General features: G+C 46.3%; 1 protein-coding gene across 3 annotated transcripts in view; it reads right to left on the bottom strand.

Moving 5' to 3' along the window:
• The window catches only part of LOC135921195 (neprilysin-1-like), a 44,360-nt gene that overhangs the window by 7,752 nt on the left and 14,467 nt on the right, over positions 1 to 22,141 (bottom strand). For all 3 annotated transcript variants that reach the window (XM_065455508.1, XM_070538469.1, XM_065455509.1), the window contains 5 exons: positions 17,606 to 17,683; positions 12,729 to 12,824; positions 8,687 to 8,761; positions 6,060 to 6,347; positions 3,412 to 3,527 (listed from right to left, as the gene is read on the bottom strand). In XM_065455508.1, the coding sequence (XP_065311580.1) occupies positions 3,412 to 3,527; positions 6,060 to 6,347; positions 8,687 to 8,761; positions 12,729 to 12,824; positions 17,606 to 17,683 (653 nt within the window). The remainder of the gene's footprint in view (positions 1 to 3,411; positions 3,528 to 6,059; positions 6,348 to 8,686; positions 8,762 to 12,728; positions 12,825 to 17,605; positions 17,684 to 22,141) is intronic.

Genomic DNA, 22,141 nt, shown 5'->3' with positions numbered 1-22,141 from the left:
GCTGCATGGACTTTAGTTGAGAAACGAATTCTGTAGTAAATGCAGCTGTTGAGCTACTTTTCATGTCAGCTTTCATATCACCAAGAATTTAAATGTTATCGGGCCATCTACAGGCGAAAATGTTCGGGTGAAATTTGCCCTGAGAAATGGAAGTAAAATTGGGGAAACAAAATTAAACCGTTGCTTTTCTTATACCGCCTGCCGAGACAACGTGCCATATTAAAAACGCAGCTTTAAGCGAACCTTTTTCGCGAACCCTCCCAGAGTTTATTGACTGTGGCTGATCCTACTGTTTTGCAGGCTAGCTCATGCGCAGGACAGCATTCCTACCGTGAATTGGTTTATACAGGATGTCTCACATAACTTGAGCCAAGAATTTAAAATGAAAGGCGCGTCGGAAGTGAATTAAACCGAACGCATACTATTTGCAATAGCCTATAGTACCTCAGACAATGTTCTCTTTTTTGTTTTCCTCATACCTCACTAATTAATTAAGTTTAATTATCCAACTTCTTTAATTATTGGCTGAGGATGCCAAGTATGATAAGCAGATTTGTAGAGCACCTTCAGAAACCACCGATCAAGCTGTTTCCTTTGCGATACGTCTCACGCAGTCCTTTTTTTTTCCGGGTTGCAAAGAAAGCCCGCGAAATATGAAAAAGGCCACGTGGCGGAGCGCTTGCGCAGTCACCAGAAATTCACGAAACAAACCGGAAATGACACGAGAACGAAATACGGGTGGCGCCACCGCCTTGAAATTTCCGTAGCAACTATCCTGAAGTCGTGGATTTTGATGCGCTCCCTATAAACTTTCTATCTGTAAAAATGAGCTACATTGTATTCCAAAAAAAAAAAACAAGCCAAAGCCTATAGTAGGGAAGTTTCTAGAACTTTTATTGAGCCACGACGGCCGAAGTCCCAAAAAATACTTAGTCATCTGTGACATCACACTGACTCTGGAGTTTCGACGCGAAATTGACAAGGAAATTTTGACCGTCATTTTCTCTGCTAATAATCAATCTTGAAACCAACTCAACTAGAGTTCTTCAAGAATACTTTATCAGTCTAAACTTATTCAGTGTTTCTCATTAGTGTTGGTGTAATTTTTAAACGATCTCACTAAATTTACGGAGGCGAAGTAAATCTACTGATTCTGCTCCTATCGGCTTCGCCGTACAACAAGTATTTATAAGCAGCCGGAATATAGGGAGGGTGACAGAAGTGCTGTCGAACAAGCCTAGGCTTCCTACATCTCCGGTATGAAGCAATGCACCAGAACGGAGATTTAGACACAGTACCAGTACGTGCGAAGTTTTGCGCTTGGTAGGGCGAGTTTCAGCGAGATGGCAGTTTTGCGGAAGTTGGTACTGAAATGTCATTGTATCAGTGCAGCAAACAGAAATAGACAAACAGATTCGCTCTGTACAACGCATGTTTGTCACTTTCCGTTTGCAGTCTTGATATAGATGGCTTGCACTGACGACATCGTAGACGCCATGTTTGCAAACCAGCACGGTGAGCAGCTGCGTCCGTTGGCGTCTTGCACGGCTCCAGCCCTATCCAACACAACCAGTTGGGCAGGGGGCTCTCCTGAGCTTTCCTTCCTCCATGGAAGCAGGTAGAACGCGGCAGTCAACATAATACACTGACGTCATTCTAGGTGCCACACTGGAGAACCATCGCGGTGAAAATATCCAACACAACCAGCTGGGCAGGGGCCTCTCCTGAGCTTTCCTTCCTCCATGGAAGCAGGTAGAACGCGGCAGTCAACATAATACACTGACGTCATTCTAGGTGCCACACTGGAGAACCATCGCGGTGAAAATATCCAACACAACCAGCTGGGCAGGGGCCTCTCCTGAGCTTTCCTTCCTCTATGGAAGCAGGTAGAATGCGGCAGTCAACATAATACACTGACGTCATCCTAGGTGCCATACTGGAGAACCATCGTGGTGAAAATATCCAACACAACCACCTGGGCAGGGGCCTCTCCTGAGCTTTCCTTCCTCTATGGAAGCAGGTAGAACGCGGCAGTCAACATAATACACTGACGTCATCCTAGGTGCCACACTGGAGAACCATCGCGGTGAAAATATCCAACACAACCAGCTGGGCAGGGGCCTCTCCTGAGCTTTCCTTCCTCTATGGAAGCAGGTAGAATGCGGCAGTCAACATAATACACTGACGTCATCCCATACTGGAGAACCATCGTGGTGAAAATATCCAACACAACCACCTGGGCAGGGGCCTCTCCTGAGCTTTCCTTCCTCCATGGAAGCAGGTAGAACGCGGCAGTCAACATAATACACTGACGTCATCCCATACTGGAGAACCATCGTGGTGAAAATATCCAACACAACCACCTGGGCAGGGGCCTCTCCTGAGCTTTCCTTCCTCCATGGAAGCAGGTAGAACGCGGCAGTCAACATAATACACTGACGTCATCCTAGGTGCCATACTGGAGAACCATCGCGGTGAAAATATCCAACACAACCAGCTGAGCAGGGGCCTCTCCTGAGCTTTCCTTCCTCCATGGAAGCAGGTAGAACGCGGCAGTCAACATAATACACTGACGTCATCCTAGGTGCCATACTGGAGAACCATCGTGGTGAAAATATCCAACACAACCAGCTGGGCAGGAGCCTCTCCTGAGCTTTCCTTCCTCCATGGAAGCAGGTGGAACGCGGCAGTCAACATAATACACTGACGTCATCCTAGGTGCCATACTGGAGAACCATCGTGGTGAAAAGCTGCGTCCGTGAGGTCACGCGGGCAAGCCATACAGTGAACTTCAAGGCAGGGCCGGCACTTGTCCACCAAGTGGCCGGCCCAGGCTAAGATCTCGGCAAGGGGGAAATATTTTTCGGCGTGCGGCTGATATTGTCCCGTAGTAGTGACTGTAAAGAACACAGTAGCAATACTGTGAAGGACGAAACTTTTATTGGGCGAACCTGTGCCCACAAAAATAGGCTACACCTAAAGCACAACGATAGCGGCGAACACAGTCGGCGATCGTCGAAATCGGATCAGCAGGTCAAGCGCGTCGACTTTTTTGCATCAGTCATCGAAGATTCCAGAGTAATCGCTGGTGCCCGCGTGTCTTCCAGAAATTTCTACACCATTCGCATCTCGCATACATGAAATCAGATTACACAAGGTACGGTGACAATAGACAGCGGATAGAACCATCGATAACATTCGATAAACTTCTGATACATGCAGGCACGTCCTGCGCTGTGCGATAACATTTGTTAGGCAGTGAAACATGGCCACTCGATAAAGATAAACAAGTACTGTGTCAATATCACGGGCATAGCCACGTTCAATACCAAGTTAGAGAAAACGGGTGTGCCAAGACGTGAAAAGCTTCTCATTGTAAAAGGAGCATTTATAGACTACTTATTGACGTACCGCAGATATACACTTTCCTTGAACGAGTAGGAATGCCTGGCGTCCCATTTGGAGCATACGTAGCTGTAGAAGTCGTCACAGGGTTTCACCGAAACGTTCAGCATCTGCTGGAGAAGCTGCAAAACAATGTAGTCCTTACGTCGGCATAGACCACCAAGGCGGAGTACTTATAGGGGTCTAAGAGGAATTTTTATACCGAGGGTTCCCTATCTTTAATTTACGACGCAGCAATTATCTTGTTTGTAATGCCGCTTGAGCGTTTTCAATCTATTGCATCAAAACGGTGAAGTTCACTTCTTAACGGCTGGGAATGTGTTTCTTCTTTGTTTTTTTTTTTCTTCTTTTTTGGCGGCCAGAGAGGATCACATAATTTCTTTACAATGTTGAAGGATGTCGAAAAGACATCCATAACATCGAAACGTGCATGTTACATTTCAGTAAAAGAAGAGTTATGACAATTCTGCAAGCAGAATCTCTTGGGAGGTCTGACTAAATCAACCAGTCCGTTGTAAATCAGTTCGCACGGTGAACGTAGTTATTTAAGCGCTGGAGAAAGTGCGCCGTTTTTCCAGCGCCCAAAGTTAACTTATCAGACCTACATGTCCCATAGTTCTGCTAAGTCTAACCTGGAGCATAGATATGAAAATGCATCTCTCGGAACTGGTGCTATATAGAGATAAATTTATGGTTGCTAGGCTTCAATTACGCAAATGGACATGTGCTCTAAAGTGATTACATTACAGAGCACATTAACTATAAATATAATTATAATTAATGTATAATAGAATTGATTATCTGCTAAATGTAAGTAAGGAATATGATGCTCTAAAATGATTAGTAAAAATTATTTGTTGTTTATTAGCTTACATATTTCTGCACTTTATCTGGCAAATAAAGCGTTCACCTCTTCAATTTATTCTCCTGACGTGAAAAAATTGCAATATATATCACGGTTAATTTTAACAGATCTATAAAACAGAAAGCCGGTGCATAGAACCCCTGAAAATCTGATGTCGATTTTGTTTCAATGCAGTAGAGGGAAAGAATCAGCACACGTGCGAAAAAGCGTCTTTACTAACGTTTCGGGGATCGCAGGAGTGAAGCGCAAGTAAAAAACACTTTTTCGCAAGTTCCTACGAGCAGAGCTGAAACCAGTGCTTGCCCCAACTTCAACTGTATAGAACAGGCCCGCGCAGTACAAACATTTTTGTCCCTGCCCATTCAGTAAAGGCGTTGGATAACCGAAGAAGTGAAGGCTTACTGTTCCTGGCTAAAATATTTCGTTTCGCCATACACTGACATCGTGACCTCGCGGAAATATTGCCCTAATGTTCGAGGTTAATCAGGAAGCGCTTGACAATATATGTCCCGTCCACATATTGTCGAATTTGCGAACGTAGATAAGCTCGAAGTGAGAAGGAAGGCCTGCCTGTTCTCCGCTACATAGTAACGTTCATTCGTGCCCGTTGTAAGATGGCGTCTGTCTGGATTCGCTTTCAGAAAGCATTCATCCTTCCAGAATATTGGCCAAGCCCCTTCGGCAGTTCCCAAAGTTTCATGAATGTTTACGGCTGCCACAAAAACATGGCACTGCAATCGTTCAACTAGCGCGAGACTAGAGGGTATTACATGATTTTTTCCACAATTTGGAACGCCTTCTATCCTTCTCTGTAGTTCAAGTATGATGCTTCCTAAACTCAAAACAGTTATTCTTTAAACAGAGTAGTGCTTTCCGCTCACAACTAATTCACGCCATGGCTCATTGCCACCAAACACATTGATTTCGACACATTCGGCTCACGCGAGATGAAATCTTGATGAGCTTTCACCCCCTGATAGCACTCACTATGGCTTGTTATTTTTAACATTCTTAGCAGTTTTGCTTTTAGCGCTTTGAAGACCATCTAACTGTAAAAAAATTGAAACATGTATAATGAAGTGTTTCCACACAACAAACTTTCCGCAAGAAATGAAGTTATTAAACGTTTATACAGCAATTCACAAGCCAGTTCGAAATCAAAGGTCGAAGCTTAGGCAAATGTCATCATGGTCATGCTAGCTTCAAGTTCCCATTCCCACTGGCGGCATGCGCATAGACGCTAGACCCAAATTTCACTCCGGTGTTCTCAAATTCCGTAGCAGTTCACTTCGTTTACACGCCTACTAAAGCAACCATATTGGCAGCAGAGCCTGCAAGAAACAGCCCCACGATGAAAAAGAGCGCGAAAACTTGCCTTGGTTCTCTTCGTTTCTCCTTCCTTTTGTTTAAAATGACTATCAAAGAAGTGGCTGCAAACGCTGGAAAGCTTTTTGCTGTGGTGTACGTTTTATCTAAAGCTGTACGGAAATGTGATATAATTAGTTTGTTTGTCTTCTTTTGTTTCTGTGTGCGTGTGTCTTTATTTAGTATTATTATTGCACTAGACTGCATGTATTCAGTAATAAACCTCTAAAGACCGACCTATAGCGACCGACTGACCGACCGACCGACGGACGGACTAACGGACGGATGGACGGACGGATAGCTCTATTATACTTACATCTCCATTATTCCTTGTTACGAAAGTAATCCAGCGCAACTTTTTAAGACGAGGACACAGAAAGCACATGACAGGACAATGAGCTCCGCTTTTTTTCTGCTTACACACCTTGGAGTAGGCGAGGCAGACGTCCGACCGACAAACGGGCTCTGTCGGGGTGACGCCGTAGAAGAGGAAGACGCCGACGGCGACGGCCAGTAGGCAAAAGACGCCCAACACTAGCGCCGTCTGCAGTCGACCGCCCGGTGCCGTTGGCTTCTCCTTCGGCGACGGCGGGAACGAGTGCCAGATCGTGGACGAGCTGCTGGCCATCGTCGGCAGGCTGTTCAGCAGGTCTTGCAGGCCTTCTTGGTCGAACCGCTTGGGTGACTTCATCTTCTGTCGCATCGCCCCCAACTGCGAGGGTATTTTCGAGATTGGCCGTGTGGCCGGAACCGCCAAGCGGCGAAAGTAACAGCGAGGTAGCTCTGCGCTGCGGTTCCTCGAACGGTGTTAAAACGGTACGCGCGGGAGGCGACGTCTTGGCCAGACGCAGGGCGCACCTACAGCTGTGCCGTAGAAACAGCGCCGTGGAAGCCACCAGGACCAGGCGTCATGCGCGATTAAGAGTGCCGCCAGTGGCGTTCCAGGTGCTGTAACTCGGCGGTACAAAAGACGAGACCGACTGAAAAACCGATAGCGTTCGTCAGCGCCCAATGAAAAGGATTAAATTAAAATTGAAACAGCGATGCCAGACGGTATAAAGTTTACAAAGCCGTGGACCGGAATACGGTTATTCTCATGCAGCGTAAATGTATCGAGTGCTGGCAACCCGATGATAGCTTGTCGATATTTAACCGCGTTGTCGCCAACTTTTCTCAGAGAATCCGCCGTGGTAGCCCAGTGGCTAGGGCGTTGCGCTGTTAAGCCCGAAATGTGAAATGTGACGGTATGTGAAAACACCCATGTACCGTGCATCGGGTGAACGTTAAAAAAACCCGGGTGGTCAAAATTAATACGGAGTACGTCACCACGGCGTTCCTCATATCCAGATCGTAGTTTTGGCATGCAAAAAGAAAAGAAGCAGAATTTTATTAGTCTTTACTCTCCAGTGAGTGCGGAAACTCTCAAGCAAGAAAACGTTCGTTGGTTCTCAATGAACTCCACGCCAACTATGCCTTCCCTGTCCTCCTGCTAATCATTCACTAGGCGACAGAACCCTGTTCTCCACAAACACGCACGCACGCAGGCACGTGTGTGTGTGTGTGTGTGTGTGTGTGTGTGTGTGTGTGTGTGTGTGTGTGTGTGTGTGTGTGTGTGTGTGTGTGTGTGTGTGTGTGTGTGTGTGTGTGTGTGTGTGTGTGTGTACGTGCGGGCGCGCGTGCGTGCGTGCGTGCGTGCGTGCGTGCGTGCGTGCTATACTATGCCCCTGCCAGCACTCACCGGGCATTTCAACTGATGTTCGATTATGGTTCGTTAGCGACCCTCTGAATTTGCCCCCTATAGCCCGTGCTCTCTGGTAAACAGCGTGAACGTAAACGAAGTTATGCATGTCATGAGGATGAGAAAATGAAAAATCTAAACGTCCCTGCTTCTCTCGGCCGATTGCATTGCGATAGCACTTGCAATCCTCTCATTCGACATTTACCTGTGCGCACCTGCATTTATTCTCTTAGCTCTTGCTCGCTCGACTTTATGACCCACTGGTGCTGTATGAGCATCTACGCGTGAAAAATAAAATTGTTTGACAGACCCCAGCTACGACGATTATTCGAGAGCATTAACACAACGCGAACACTTTATTCAACCTCCATTACATCGTTCTTATATATAACAGCGCACACGAGCCATGTCCTCGGGCTCGATTCATTTCTGGAAACTAAATTTTTTTTAACTTCCCTTTTTACGCGGTCACCGTTCTACGCGTTCACCCGGTTACTGGTGACCTCTAGCATTAAATCAGCACCACAATTGCGGTGAACGCGCAACCACTGCAACGAGGTATCGTGCAGGGCATTGCGCAATCCAGCGCTCATGCCTACCATCCGCGCAACTGCCAGCGCTCCTCCTGTCACGTGCCTCCCTACGTCAGACCACTCCGCTCTCCCTCTTTACTGGCTCGGTCGCTCTTACCCGCGAGTTGCTCCACCGAGGTCATGCCTCTTTACGTGAGCGAAGCCTATGCTTTGATCTGCGTAATGCTGTGAGACTGAAACACCGCATGCATCATTTTTCAAATGCGCTCTAAGCAATGCTCTTTTCTAGTCGGTGGACTTTCTAGTCGGTGGGCTTTTGCCACAAGTGACTTGGCACATAATGGTGGTGCTTCCCAATTCCTTTGTACGTGTATGCGTAGCGTGTGTATATATGTGTGTGGCTTCTCCGATTGTGTAGATGTCTATTGGTTACCTTGTATTCAGATCAGCCGGACGTAAGGTACGCAATCGGTGATTTGAACGACCGGCAGCGTGTAGTCTCGCACAACTAAAAGTTCAGTGCGGTCACTACGACAAACGCGCGCTTTGCGAACGTCACGACCGCAGTCGAACATTGCTGTTTAATGTAAGTGTGACTTGACTGTCGCAAATTGGTGCCCTGCTCACGGATCTTCTAGTCAAAAGAGAGAGGGCAACAGAGGAGGGCGCTCTGCCTGGAATTTTTATTTTTGCAAAGGTTCTGAAAAACGAATCGCAACCTTTAGCCTGCATTCGTAAGCACCCACCAATTTTCACGTCACTTCGAGTGTGCACTCTTACCTCCTTGTTCTTCACATATTTGTCCTCACGAACAGATACCTTCACGGTGTCCGGTGAGAGAGGCCCGGGTGGTGTCTGTAGTCGAAATAAAAAGAAAAAAGTTACGGCCGACCGAACGCGCTTGTAACAAACGTTCAGCGAAACACCGGAAATCGTAGTCGCCCAGCGCCGTTCCCCTCCCCCCTTTCTGTCCTTTCTGTGACTGATAGCACGTCGCACCGACCGATGCGATTTTTCGTCGAGATCGCGCCGAGAGCAGCGAGAGCTATTTCGCAGTTTGTCTTGGGAAATGGCGTCTTTCACTCAACAAGCCCTGAACAATGCGACTCATTGAGTGGAGCCGTGAACTGCGTGCAAGCGGTCCCTACCGTCAGCACTGACACGCGAGCACGACAGGTAAAAAAAAGCTCGTAGGTCAGATTCGGTTCTGCGAACTGCTAGTCGTACATACTACGAGCCCTTCACTTCTGCCGTTCCCCTTATATAAGGTATCCGTCTTCCGTCAATAAAATTTAGTTGACAGTCGGTGCTTGTGTCTCGTCTTTGATACTTTGTGGTTGCATGCGTTTGCGCTGTTACCATTTTTATTAGAAATACTACGAGGTGTCCCTCACGAGAAAACATGGCCTTCGGATGTCGTCCCATTTTTTTTTCGGTTTTTTTGCGTACAAGCTACTCGCGATATACGAAAACGCCAGAGTTGTAGACCGGTATGCTTTCATGGACGGTGCCATTTAAAGAATGCGCAACTACGGCCAAATGCTGCGTCGATGGGATGTGACGCGACCGCGTGACATGCGACGTTTCAGCATCGCGCTACACGCGCGACCACTTGTAGTTACAGTCTGTTCGTGTCGGCTTTCACGCGTATTTTTCCCTGTGAATTAAGCGTCTCGATTCAAGGTTCTTTTACTTGTGCTCCGAGGCGCGACTGCTTATCGAGCTCGCTAAGCGATTGTGCAAACTATATATCGCAGTGAATTTTCTACAGTAGCATATTCAACGGTTTGACTAGGAATAAACAGTATCGTCACTTCGTTTTCCAAGTGGCACGATGAGAATCATTTAAACGGTTTTAGCTGCTTTTTTCTGATGTATCCTTTTCTTACTGCATGAAAACCAATAAAAACTTTAATGTATTGCAGACTTTGTGTCCTTAATGCACCTTTAATAACCCTCACTTTAAAGGGTAATTGAATATTGCACTTACTTCAGTGCATTGAATTTCAATTTGTTACTAACATGACAGTGAGCACTCTAAGAAACTACTTCGCCGTAAACATCTCTGTCTTTCCTTGCCCCCCCCCCCTCTCTATCTCTCTCTTTGTCTCTCTCTCTCTGCCTCCTATGAAACACGTGCAACGGTATGGAAAGCAGGCAAACACCTTGTTTTTTTTATATATATAAGGCGTAGACAGCACAAGAAACAAAAGCAAAACAAACTGTGCACTGAAGTCAGCCGGTTGGATCCCTTCCTGCGAATGATAGCAGCTTTTCAAGTGCAGTTGGAGATTGCAGGTACAGAGCTAATCAAGTGTGCAGAGGTACCATGAGGCATAAAACAAGCCCAATGAGAGAGAAGCAAGGTTTCTCAAGAGTTTGCAATTACATGTATTATTGCATAAACCCATATAACCATTCCCTGTTACTACTGCGTTTATAATTAAGGTATCGTGTAACTTGCAAGATATACAAAGACAGCATTTGTATATTTGAATCTTCGTTTGGCTAGAGTGAGAAATGTAGCTGCTTACTAATTTGTTCCATGGTGTCATTAAATGGCATGCGTGTGCCGTCACCCCAAGATTCCACTCAGCCTTGCTCATTCCGAACTCCGACTCCGCAAAAATTCTACTCAGCCGAGTTTGACCCCGCTCGTATTTATCAAAATTCTACACAGCCAGGCTCGCATGGACTCAGCCTCACGTGTCGGTCCAAATCTTAGTGAGCTGACTCTTGAGAGAGTTCACCGACGTAAATATTGTAACGGGAGTCCGGCGCCTTGAACGGGTTCTAAGCGGTAGACGACTCACCTAAAGCCAACTACTCCCCTGACCCACTGCTACTCTATCCTTCTGCCCTTGCCCTTCTCTTCCTCTTCTTTCACTTGAGACTTTCTTCGTTACCGTTACAATATACCGTATATTACATGACATTACAGTTAATAAACGAGAAGAAAGGGGGTTGACCGAGGGGCCCGTTTTTGTTAGTCACAAGAAGCCAACAAACACCGCGGTAGCTCAATTGGTAGAGCATCGCAAGCGAAACGCGAAGGTTGTGGGTTCGGTTCCCACCTGCGGCAAGTTGTTTTTTCATCCACTTTGATTTCCATTAATTTATCGTTTCTTCATTTCATTTATCAAGCACATGTAATATCCCCTATGTTGTCCTTGGTGCCAGTGTTTGTTGGCTTCTTATGACATTACAGGTGTGACATGCGCCGTGCATAAGCAAAGATTGCATAGGAGTCCGTGTTGCATCGAATGAAAATAAGGACAATTTTACGCGTTGCAGTTAGCCTTACAAAATTTAACTGATGCGCATGCAATACAGTGCATTGTATCTGAATCATGTATTTTGCTGATACCGCTAGCTATCTTTGTCATTACTGGGCAGCCACATTTTCATCATTTCAGCACAAAGTTGAATAAATGACTGTAGTGCAATGTATTGAAAAGATCGTCTACGTTACTGCAAATACAACAGCCAGAAAACGATACGAGCACACGGGCGTAATGAAATTTATACGAATGCTAAATACACGTAGAGACGGAATAACACTTCGGCCGAGTTGGCCGCCTGCGTTTAGAAGCAAAAAAGAGAAAGAACGTGCCGACACTGTAATGAAACCACGTATAGCCACGTCGCTTCCCGAGTCCAAGGACTATAGGAGAAACCTACGTGGGACCTAGCAGTTACCGCGAGGCAGCTGCTACTGACGCTGTTGCAGTCCGCAGCCGGCCGCTCAACCACTCTATAGAAGAGTGTGTTCAGTCTGTGCTTGTAGGTGGGCATACTTTATTTGCCTATATCTTAAGTTTTAATTGCAGTCTCTCAAATTTTCTCAATTTTTGTATTTCGAAACTTGCAAAGGTAAACAGATTTATTTCATCGTTCATGAAGAAAGCTCACACAAATGTTTAGAGATATTGTCGATACTTAGCACTTTTCCTCAGAACAATATGTAGTGTGCTATTGACATTCAAGCAGCTTTTCAACAACGAGAATAAGAATCAATCCCCCCCCCCTCCCTACTGTTTTGAGCATTGGTTTACTCCAGGCACTCCAAGAAGCAGGCATAACATTTTGCTAACACAATCTGTTCGCGAATGCTAGACTAGATTGTACTTTTAGGCTTTCCTTACAATGTCTTATATTAGTCGAATAATCTAGATTAAAATGGAAAGTTTAGTTTGAAATCCCAGTCACAGCATGTGAAACAGCGTTTACACGCCTAGCCATGCATGATACTTGAGCAAGTCTCTTTTTCACGGCCGAATACGACGCTCAAAGTTTGGTAAGTTTGTTCGTCTCATGAGTTACCACCATACACACATACTCTTCGAAATATATCTGTTTTGTCATGGTCTTCGTAAGTTCTTTTTTTTCACCGTGGTTTTTGCTCTTTTTCGCATTTCCAAGCGTGTGCTTTGTTATGTACTCGCAAGTAGGAATGCGCTATCGCGTAACGCTGCTAAGCACAAGAACGCGGGTTCAATTTCCGGCCACCACGGCCGCATTTCAGTGGAGGCGAAATACAAAAAGAAAACGCCCCTGTACCGTGCAATAAATGCGCCTTAAGCAACCCCAGGTGGCCAAAATTCATCCGTAGCGCCGCACTACGGCGTGCCTCATACTCATATCATGGTTTTGACACGTAAAACCTCAGATTTTGACGTAGTCGAATTGTAGAAAGGAAAAAGCATTTGCTCATCCAGTTTTATCCGCTTACGCTATTCTCCTTCCGAGCTGTACCTTACATCCACCACGCGTGTGACAAGCAATCCGTTGCCTCGCAAAGCTGAGAAGAATGCCCGCTCACCTTGTACCGACCCGCAGCTCCACTTCTCCCGGGCGAAACCGAAGGCGAACCGGGGCGCGCAGTCCCGGATGGTCCTGCCTCACCCGTTCTTCCCTTCTGAGCAGCGCGAGATCATAAAAAGAAAGTGCGCATTGCATATATATTTAAGTGTTGACACCCTAATTAAAACATAATTTTTAAAAAGTCACAATTTCGTCCGAAAGGGGTAGCATCGATTGCGATAGCAAATTAGCAGACAGCTATACGAAGTAAGGATAGTAATTTTATCGGCCGTATAAACTTATAAAACACAGCATACCAGCTAAATTAGCAAGCATGGTGTACCGCCCATACAAGCAAACATGAACGCGTCTCACTCGATAACCGCGGAAACTCGCTGTCAGAACGCTGGCGGGCGGAAGCGCGGCAGCAGCAGCACGCGAATTGACCTTCGCGCTGCCTTTCCCATCAACCCCGAACTAGGCAGCGTAAACAGCGCCCGGCGGACTCGGTCCCCGTCGCGGATGGCCTTCAAGATACAGCGGCCCGGGCGGGCGCGCGCCTTCCCTCCCTATCCTCCCTCGGGAGCCTTGCGCGAGACGGAAGACGGCGCGCTTCCTCCCCGTTTTCCTCGCAATTAAGGCACGATCGCCGGCTCACCCACGTAGGCTATCACTCGCACCTACCGCATAGGGCGCGCGGCGATGATCTTATCGCCCACTTGACTTTATGCGGAACCTCATGGCGATGGTGACGCCGGCGCCGACGGCCGAAATGCACCTGGAGTATCCATATAATCGCTACCGCCATTAATTTTAAGAGGAAGCTCTAGTTCGGGAGTTCGTATCTAAATACATGAGAACGGTTATCCCATACATGCAAGTATATGGTGAGCATGTCACGGCTCCCATGAATCATAGGGCCGTGCACAGGAGCCACGGTTTGCAGGTACTTAAAGGACGTCCATATTCATTGGGATCCAGCGCTTGGTCTGATCGGTCACTTATACTTAATGCGAATATAAAGTGGCGTTAAAGGGGTACGGTCACTCTCTTTTCAAGCACTCTGTGCTTTAAAGAAGGTCCGGTACCACTACCCTTCAAGAAACAGTGACAAGCATCACAGCATCATAAATAATTTAATAGAATATGTTCTTGTACGGCCACTTTTAGAGCGCAGCTCTTTGGCGTCCGTTCCTGGGTTTCGCGTCGGCGTTGTCGTCGGCCTCGTAACCAGCTCCGCCCCCCTTCGCTGGAGTGGGAGACGAAGGACGCGAGCCGCGAATGGCGGAGACCAATGAGAGCGGCCCCTTCAGTGACGTGCGCGCGCGATGCTGGTGTCATGCGGACCCTCCTTACGGCTCGATGCGCACTCGTGTCTGGTCTCAGCCGATCCGCTCGTTTCGTCCTATCGTCTGCTCGCGCCACAGCTCTCGCCCGCGCCTGTTTGGTTCTGTTGGGTCGGTCTCGTTCGCGCTTGTTTTGGTTGTTATTGTGTGAGATTGTTTCTTAATCTGATTGTATGCGCTATGCGAATTGTATAGTACTTTCTGGAAGCCATGCGGCACCAGCGATCACACTGGAACCTTTGACGAGTCATGTATAAACGCCGGCTCGCTTGATCCGCAGATCAGATTTTCGACCATTACCGACTCTGCTACATGTCTCTCTCAAATTCTTTGCTTCAAAATATCGCGAAATGGAAACACGTATAGAGCTGCGCTCAAATTTCGCATTAGGGAGTATCGTAATCGTCGGATAATTTTTTCTTTAATTTCCCCAGATTTTACTGTGGCGTGATGTCATGGCGGAGTATGTGGTCACGTGGAAGCACGACATTGCGAAGTTTTGACGCTCGCTCTGGCTCGTTCAGTCGTCCACAGTAGTGTTGCATGGCGCCTCACAACGAACAGCAGCACACGAAGTGGTTGAGTGAGCCGGAGCGAGCGTCAAAACTTCGCAATCTGCTGCTTTCACGTGACCGCAAACTGTGTCATGACGTCACAACACACTAAAAAAATCGACTTGTGGCTTTGGCTTGCTAAAAAACCACGTTGTGACTATGCGCTCTTTTTTTTTGCATTTCGCTCCATCAAAATGGGGCCCCCGCGGCCTGAATTCGATTTCTCACCCTTGGGCTTAGCAGCGTAACGCCGACGCCACTACGCGACAATGGCGGGTGGCACAACAAATTATCTTACCGCATACAGAAACCGGAACAGGGGGTAGAAACTTACTATAATAAATCACTTACGGCGCTGTAATTCTTGTCACCATTTTTTTAGGTATCAGAAGTACATTTAATGGAACAAAATAATTGAAAATACCATGTCAGTATACTCCATTAAGGCATGTTCTCTCACTCGTACTGATTCTGAAATGTGGCCTGCGAGAGCCGATATTCTTCGCTTTAGAGCGTAAACAAAATATGCTGGCCATGGCCCGGACGTGCATCCGTACTTGGTTCGACAGATGTGTTCAGAAGTACTTCCCAACGTTTTCGTGTCGTTTTCAACGGGTTGACACCATGTTACGATGCTTTAAGACTGTTTATTCACTGACTTTCTATCTGAGAAGTGGTTCAGGTTTTCTGTTCACCACACGATCAGTCCCTCTCCACATGCATAGGAACTTGTCTTTTCACAGTAGGCACATCGGAAGAACGGTCTCACGAGCTTCAACTTCTAATCCCTCAACTCTTATTCTAGGGTATAGGCAGAGCAAAAAGGTGGGCCTTACAACATTCCTTGAGTTATACAGAAGCCATTGATACAAATTTTTGCAGAAAACTAGTTAAGTGAAGCTTGCATAAAACTAGAACCAACGAAAATAAACATGAAGCACCTTCAGATTCAAAAATAGGCGCATAGCATCAGATACAAATGTATGCACAAGTTTCCAGCACCATTCCTGAAAGAATGAAGACATTCACATGTTTGGTTATATATATGCTACGAGCAGTAGCAAGAAGCTGCTACGAAAGAAGAGCAGATGCTCGAGGACATTTGTTCCGCGTAGGTTACACATAATAAGCGAAACATTTTTGTAAATATGGTCCGCTTACACAGCGGAAACTTACGTGGAACTAGTTAAAGAGTGCGCTCTTAAAAGACTTCTCCCTCTAAGCAATTTTGACTAACCCTCTCCGATTCACTCGTCCCTACTACCACCTAATATGGTAACCACAAAGAGTATATATATATATATATATATATATATATATATATATATATATATATATATATATATATATATATATATATATATATATATATGGTGCCCCAGCTAACTTCTAACTTGGACTAAGATTTTCAAGATAAGCAAGGGCTCTAGAGAAATCGTACCGACTGCATAGTAGCCGTAGTCGTATGTACTTACGGCCAGTATTTTTTTCATCAATATGCATTGCCTAATTAATTACTTTTAATTAGTGAACTATTTAGTTATTGCTTGAATCGCAAACATATCGCAGCACCAGCGGCCTCAAATGTCCAATCAATTGTGCCACTATGTAGCTGAGTACTCGTGGTCGTAATGCCGTCGTCGCCATTCCAGCCTTGTCATCCGACCCTCGCTTTCCATGGTCGTGACGCCATGATCATACAGTCGCCAGGCACTCGTCACACCGTCGTCGTGATGTCGTTGTGGCCGTTCTATCGCCGTGACTCCGGCTTTGTCACGTGACTCTCTTGATGCCGCCGTCGTCACCCACCGTCGTCATACAGTCTTCGTTATACAGCAGTCGTCGTGCCATCGTCGTCAAACGCTTGTTTTCGCACATTCGTTCGTCTACCGTAGCTGCGATGCCGTCGTGGTCGTCTCGTCTTCGTTTTAGCTCCGTCATCCCACTCTCTTCATGCCGTCGGAGTAACGCCATCGCCATACCGCCGTCGTAATGCCGTCATAGCCGCTGTTTCGTCATACAGTCGATCATCTGGTATTCATTGTCATATCGTCGTCGTGTTCACGTCATGGTCGTTTTATCACCATCACTTCAGCGTCGTCATCCGTCTCTCGTCAAGCCGTTGTCGTCACACCATCGTCTTCATACACTCTTCGTCATCCCATCGTCCTCATACCGCGGTCGTTTTACTGTTGTGATCACTCACACCGCGTTCATTTTAACTGTCATTTTACCGTTGTGTTCACTTCGGAAACATCACCCCACTGTCATCACGTTGTCGTTGTCATACGGCCTTCGTCGTAACATAGACGCCATTCATTCTCCGTCATTATAGAGTAATCACGTTGCCTTTATTCAACCGTTAATTATGCCGTCGTTGCCACGCTCTCGCCGTCATGGCGTCTTCGTCAGACAGCGGCTACCATGCATCCACTGTCATGCTGCCGTGGCTGTGCCATCGTCGTCATTCTAGCTTTTTCATCTGATTGTTGTCATAACACTCATCCCTATACCATTGTGCCCATCCCGTCGTTGTCAGGATGTCGTCGTTGTACCATCACCATCACTTCAGAACCCTAATCTCAAAGTCGTCCTACTATCCTTGTCATACGACGACGCCATTCCTTCTTCGTCATTTCATTATTGGCGCGGCGTTGTCGTCGTCATAAAGTGGTCAACATGCCGCCGTGATCATGGGCGGCATTGTCAAGCGAGTGCCATACAAAAGTGGGCCGATACTTTAGACAGTGTATACGTCGCATACATAGCAGAAGCACCGAAAGTCTTAGAATGACCACTAAAGATGTGACCACCACTTGAGTTCAGCAAACGGTGTGTCGCCACATTCCTTGAATGCTAATCGCGTTACCTCCGACAGTTATCGTCAGATGGGTTCTGCCGTGATGTTTTATAACATCATCATCATCAGTATTCAAGAATAGCTTTGGTTTGTTCATATGAAAATGAAAAGAGCACAACGTCAACGGGAGCCTTACCACGATGCCTAGGAACCTTTGCATCGAGCCACCACTTGAGTGGCGCGGCATGAGGTAGGCCAAGAGGTCAACGACTGTCTGCAGAGAAAAAGAGAAGTAGAACTGTTTTTTGTATGCTTTGTATGCTTCTAACTCAAAATTCACAAAACTATTCTTATGCCAGGGACCCTATCACGTAAATCTATTCCAATTTGTTTTTATTCGAATTTCCTTACGCCAAATTTACCTAACCGCCGACGCAAGCATCGGGCGTTGACCCGCGGCGTTGTCTGAACAGCCCAATCAAATTCTCTCTTCGTCTATAGGAGGTCACTTAACATATCCCCTACATATTCCCTACACAGATAACATATTCCCTACATTAAGCGGTTTTTTTTTTAATAGACAGACAAGAGGAGAAGAGCCCCCTCAAATGAAGAGGGCTTCGATGGGGCCGAGCCAGCATTGGGAAAATAGATAACCGGATAAAGAGGGTGGTGCCGGCGACAGCGATTGGTCCGCTTCCCCTTACTTAGATTGCGGTGGCTCGCTGAAAATCGCGGCGGCGTGCAACGGAAGGTTAAGAATACCGCTAAAACGAATCCTCAGCAAAGAAGTGTTGGCAGAGTGATGTCGCATACGTGGTGAAGCAGCTGCATAACGTTATATTGCCACGCAAGAAGCTTTATTATCCGCCAAATTAAATCCATGCTCTCGAGTAGGTGTCCATAGCCAGTGCCTGAGCAATCGGCGAACAGTCATCTTCTATTCATTTTGGAACGGGCAGTCTCCGGCTATTCAGAATAAAATTCAGTTTTGTTCGGCGTAATACTGCATCTTTAACGCGTACACGTGACTTTCACGCGTTGAGCTTTCACTGTTTTTTTGACGTCGCGTTACAGACAGACGAAGTGGGCGCAGCCCTATATTTTTTGACGAATAGCACAAGGCTAATGGCGAAAAGGCGCCGAAAAAGAAATAATTATTCTTTTTTTTTGTTCGGTCTTCATGCATAAAAGAAAGTCTGTATGCGTAATATCAGATGGGAAGCTATCGCGGTTAACGTGACATCGCGTGACAGACAGGCGAAGGGGGAGGGGGGTAATTTTTCGACCAATTGTGGAGGACGCTTTACAGAATTGGAATAGCTTTACGTTATAGCACCCCAGAACTTTTCTAAGAGCAGATACTAGCCAGTCACAGCGGGGGACACAGTGTAAGCAAAGGGTACCGTCCGATGGCTAACAGCGCTTACGATCGAAAAAGTTTTGTGAATTCGGACCCTGCTGTAGTCAAGGCCTGTTCACGCGGCATTTCGCGCTTCTGCGTGCCTGCGTCAATATACAGTAGCGCAGCCGCGTTCAAAAGAAGTTATTTTCATTAAATGGTAAGCGTTCGGTAATAATGGCCAGTTAGTTATCGTAAAGCGGCATCATGAGAAGCATTGGACGGCCGCCACGCAACTACATCAAAACAGGCAGAATGTGATCGCCCGGCACATTGTTAACACTTGTTTTGAGAGTGGCGTGAAACGTGCAGCTTGAATAGGGTTCGTCCGGCGTTTGTACTTTGTCTATATACGGCTGCTCAACTGAAAGAGATACGGAAATTACCAGTTCGTCTAAGTCGATGGTTACCCATTGATTTAGTGATAGCTGCAATTCTTTTGTTTTTCTGATTTGTTCTTTTCTTTTTCCTTTTTGTTATTACTACAGAATCGCCTCGTTCGCACAAGTAAACTCGCGAAGGACTAGGTATGCTTAACAATACGGTCTGTGTGCGGGGGGGGGGGAGGGGAGGGGGCCTCAAGAAGCTTAAAACCTTGTACTCAAGGTCTCTAACGACGTTCGTAAAAGGACAGTTGAATTTGAAGATTATGCACGTCTTATTGTTTATGAGAAAATTTGCCCGAATTATAAGTAGCGAAAGCTATTAGGTGTAATTTGAAACAACCGTGCGTACTTTCTTGAGTACTTAACCATGAATACTTTGTTTAGCGCAAAACGACAGAGACAAGAAAGACGACAGGACAAGGCGCTACTCTCAACTGACATCATTTTATTGCGTCACTCCTTTATAGACCGCTCAATCTAGAGGAACATGCGCAGTGAGCACCATGTGGTGGAGCCACCAACATCCGATCCCAAGAGCGCACTCATGCGACAGAATCCAAAAAACCAAATTCAGCGCTGTACAAGGTTAAGGAAGGCACACTAATGCACTGTGACCCCAATGACTGAATGAAAAATGCTTCCGATAACTCTCGGGCGGTGGTGTCACGGCTCATCTTCAAAATCGTGGTATCACGAAACAGGGGTTTGCACTTGCATGTTTTACAATGCAGAGCCAAATTGGAACCTGTGCCTGTAGGTATGGATCGCTCATGTTCTCTAAGGCGCTCGTTAACACAGCGGCCTGACTGCCCTACATACACTTTGCCACATGACAAGGGAATCTTATAAACCACACCGACGCTGCAATCTACAAACTTCACGTGGTTCTTTTCACAAACAGGTTTTTTACTTGTTTTAGAAATACGGTTGCACAACATTGACAGTTTCTGAGGAGCGGAAAACACTATCGGAATTTGGTATCTAGTGGCAACATTCTTTAGATTGTGAGCCACTCTGTGGCAATACGGCACAACTTCAGGCCTCTTCTTTTGTGTGATGCAGTTACTTTTGTGCCGCTTCCCTTTCAGTTTTTGAAGCAAAACCTCCGAGACTGACGTCACCACCACACTTGGGTAACCAGCAGCCTGCAGCCTATTTAACTGTGCAATGAAACTCATGTTCGCAGAGTGATGACAAGATTTCTTTAAGGAAGATTCTAAACACATCAAAGCAATAGCGCGTTTCACAGTCTTTGAGTGCGCGGACGCGTAAGGTAAAAGACCCTTACGTGCACGTGGCGAGTACATCCAACAGGCGTGGCCTGTTTGTAAGGATAGCTGCAAATCTAAAAACTGGAGTTTACCGTCCCTAGATAGCTCATGTGTGAAAGTTAAACCTTTGCCATTGTCATTGAACATTGTTAAAATATCAGCTACCGTCACGGAGCATTCGTTGTTAGTCTGTTTTATCACAACAAGAAAATCGTCAACATATCTACAACGACTAACAACGAATGCTCCGTGACGGTAGCTGATATTTTAACAATGTTCAATGACAATGGCAAAGGTTTAACTTTCACACATGAGCTATCTAGGGACGGTAAACTCCAGTTTTTAGATTTGCAGCTATCCTTACAAACAGGCCACGCCTGTTGGATGTACTCGCCACGTGCACGTAAGGGTCTTTTACCTTACGCGTCCGCGCACTCAAAGACTGTGAAACGCGCTATTGCTTTGATGTGTTTAGAATCTTCCTTAAAGAAATCTTGTCATCACTCTGCGAACATGAGTTTCATTGCACAGTTAAATAGGCTGCAGGCTGCTGGTTACCCAAGTGTGGTGGTGACGTCAGTCTCGGAGGTTTTGCTTCAAAAACTGAAAGGGAAGCGGCACAAAAGTAACTGCATCACACAAAAGAAGAGGCCTGAAGTTGTGCCGTATTGCCACAGAGTGGCTCACAATCTAAAGAATGTTGCCACTAGATACCAAATTCCGATAGTGTTTTCCGCTCCTCAGAAACTGTCAATGTTGTGCAACCGTATTTCTAAAACAAGTAAAAAACCTGTTTGTGAAAAGAACCACGTGAAGTTTGTAGATTGCGGCGTCGGTGTGGTTTATAAGATTCCCTTGTCATGTGGCAAAGTGTATGTAGGGCAGTCAGGCCGCTGTGTTAACGAGCGCCTTAGAGAACATGAGCGGTCCATACCTACAGGCACAGGTTCCAATTTGGCTCTGCATTGTAAAACATGCAAGTGCAAACCCCTGTTTCGTGATACCACGATTTTGAAGATGAGCCGTGACACCACCGCCCGAGAGTTATCGGAAGCATTTTTCATTCAGTCATTGGGGTCACAGTGCATTAGTGTGCCTTCCTTAACCTTGTACAGCGCTGAATTTGGTTTTTTGGATTCTGTCGCATGAGTGCGCTCTTGGGATCGGATGTTGGTGGCTCCACCACATGGTGCTCACTGCGCATGTTCCTCTAGATTGAGCGGTCTATAAAGGAGTGACGCAATAAAATGATGTCAGTTGAGAGTAGCGCCTTGTCCTGTCGTCTTTCTTGTCTCTGTCGTTTTGCGCTAAACAAAGTATTCATGGATTCGCACCAACTAGCCCGCCAACGCATTGTGCTGAGTACTTAAATTAAGAAACTCCTGTTAAAAATTATTAAAGCGATTCGCGACCCGCTCGCTCCATGTACCGATACGCTTGCAGAGCTCCGCGCATGAGCAGACAACTGATAAACGGAACGCAGAGCAGCCCGTCTCACTGAGTGACAAGAGCTCGCAAGCTTTTAGCATTCAAGAAGTCCTGACAAGCCCATTGCTCCCTGAAAGACTCCACCCCCCCCGACTCCTTTCTTCCTCCACAAGTGCATTTTGATCAATACAAAGATGCTGAAGAAAGGAGATGTTCAGCCAGGGCCACAACAGCAAAAACGCCCT

The sequence above is a fragment of the Dermacentor albipictus genome, chromosome 5, assembly GCF_038994185.2.
Source record: "Dermacentor albipictus isolate Rhodes 1998 colony chromosome 5, USDA_Dalb.pri_finalv2, whole genome shotgun sequence".
NCBI classification, from domain to species: Eukaryota; Metazoa; Arthropoda; class Arachnida; order Ixodida; family Ixodidae; genus Dermacentor; species Dermacentor albipictus.
The sequence above is the reverse complement of the archived record's forward strand: the minus strand, read 5'-3'. Positions and strand labels throughout refer to the sequence as shown.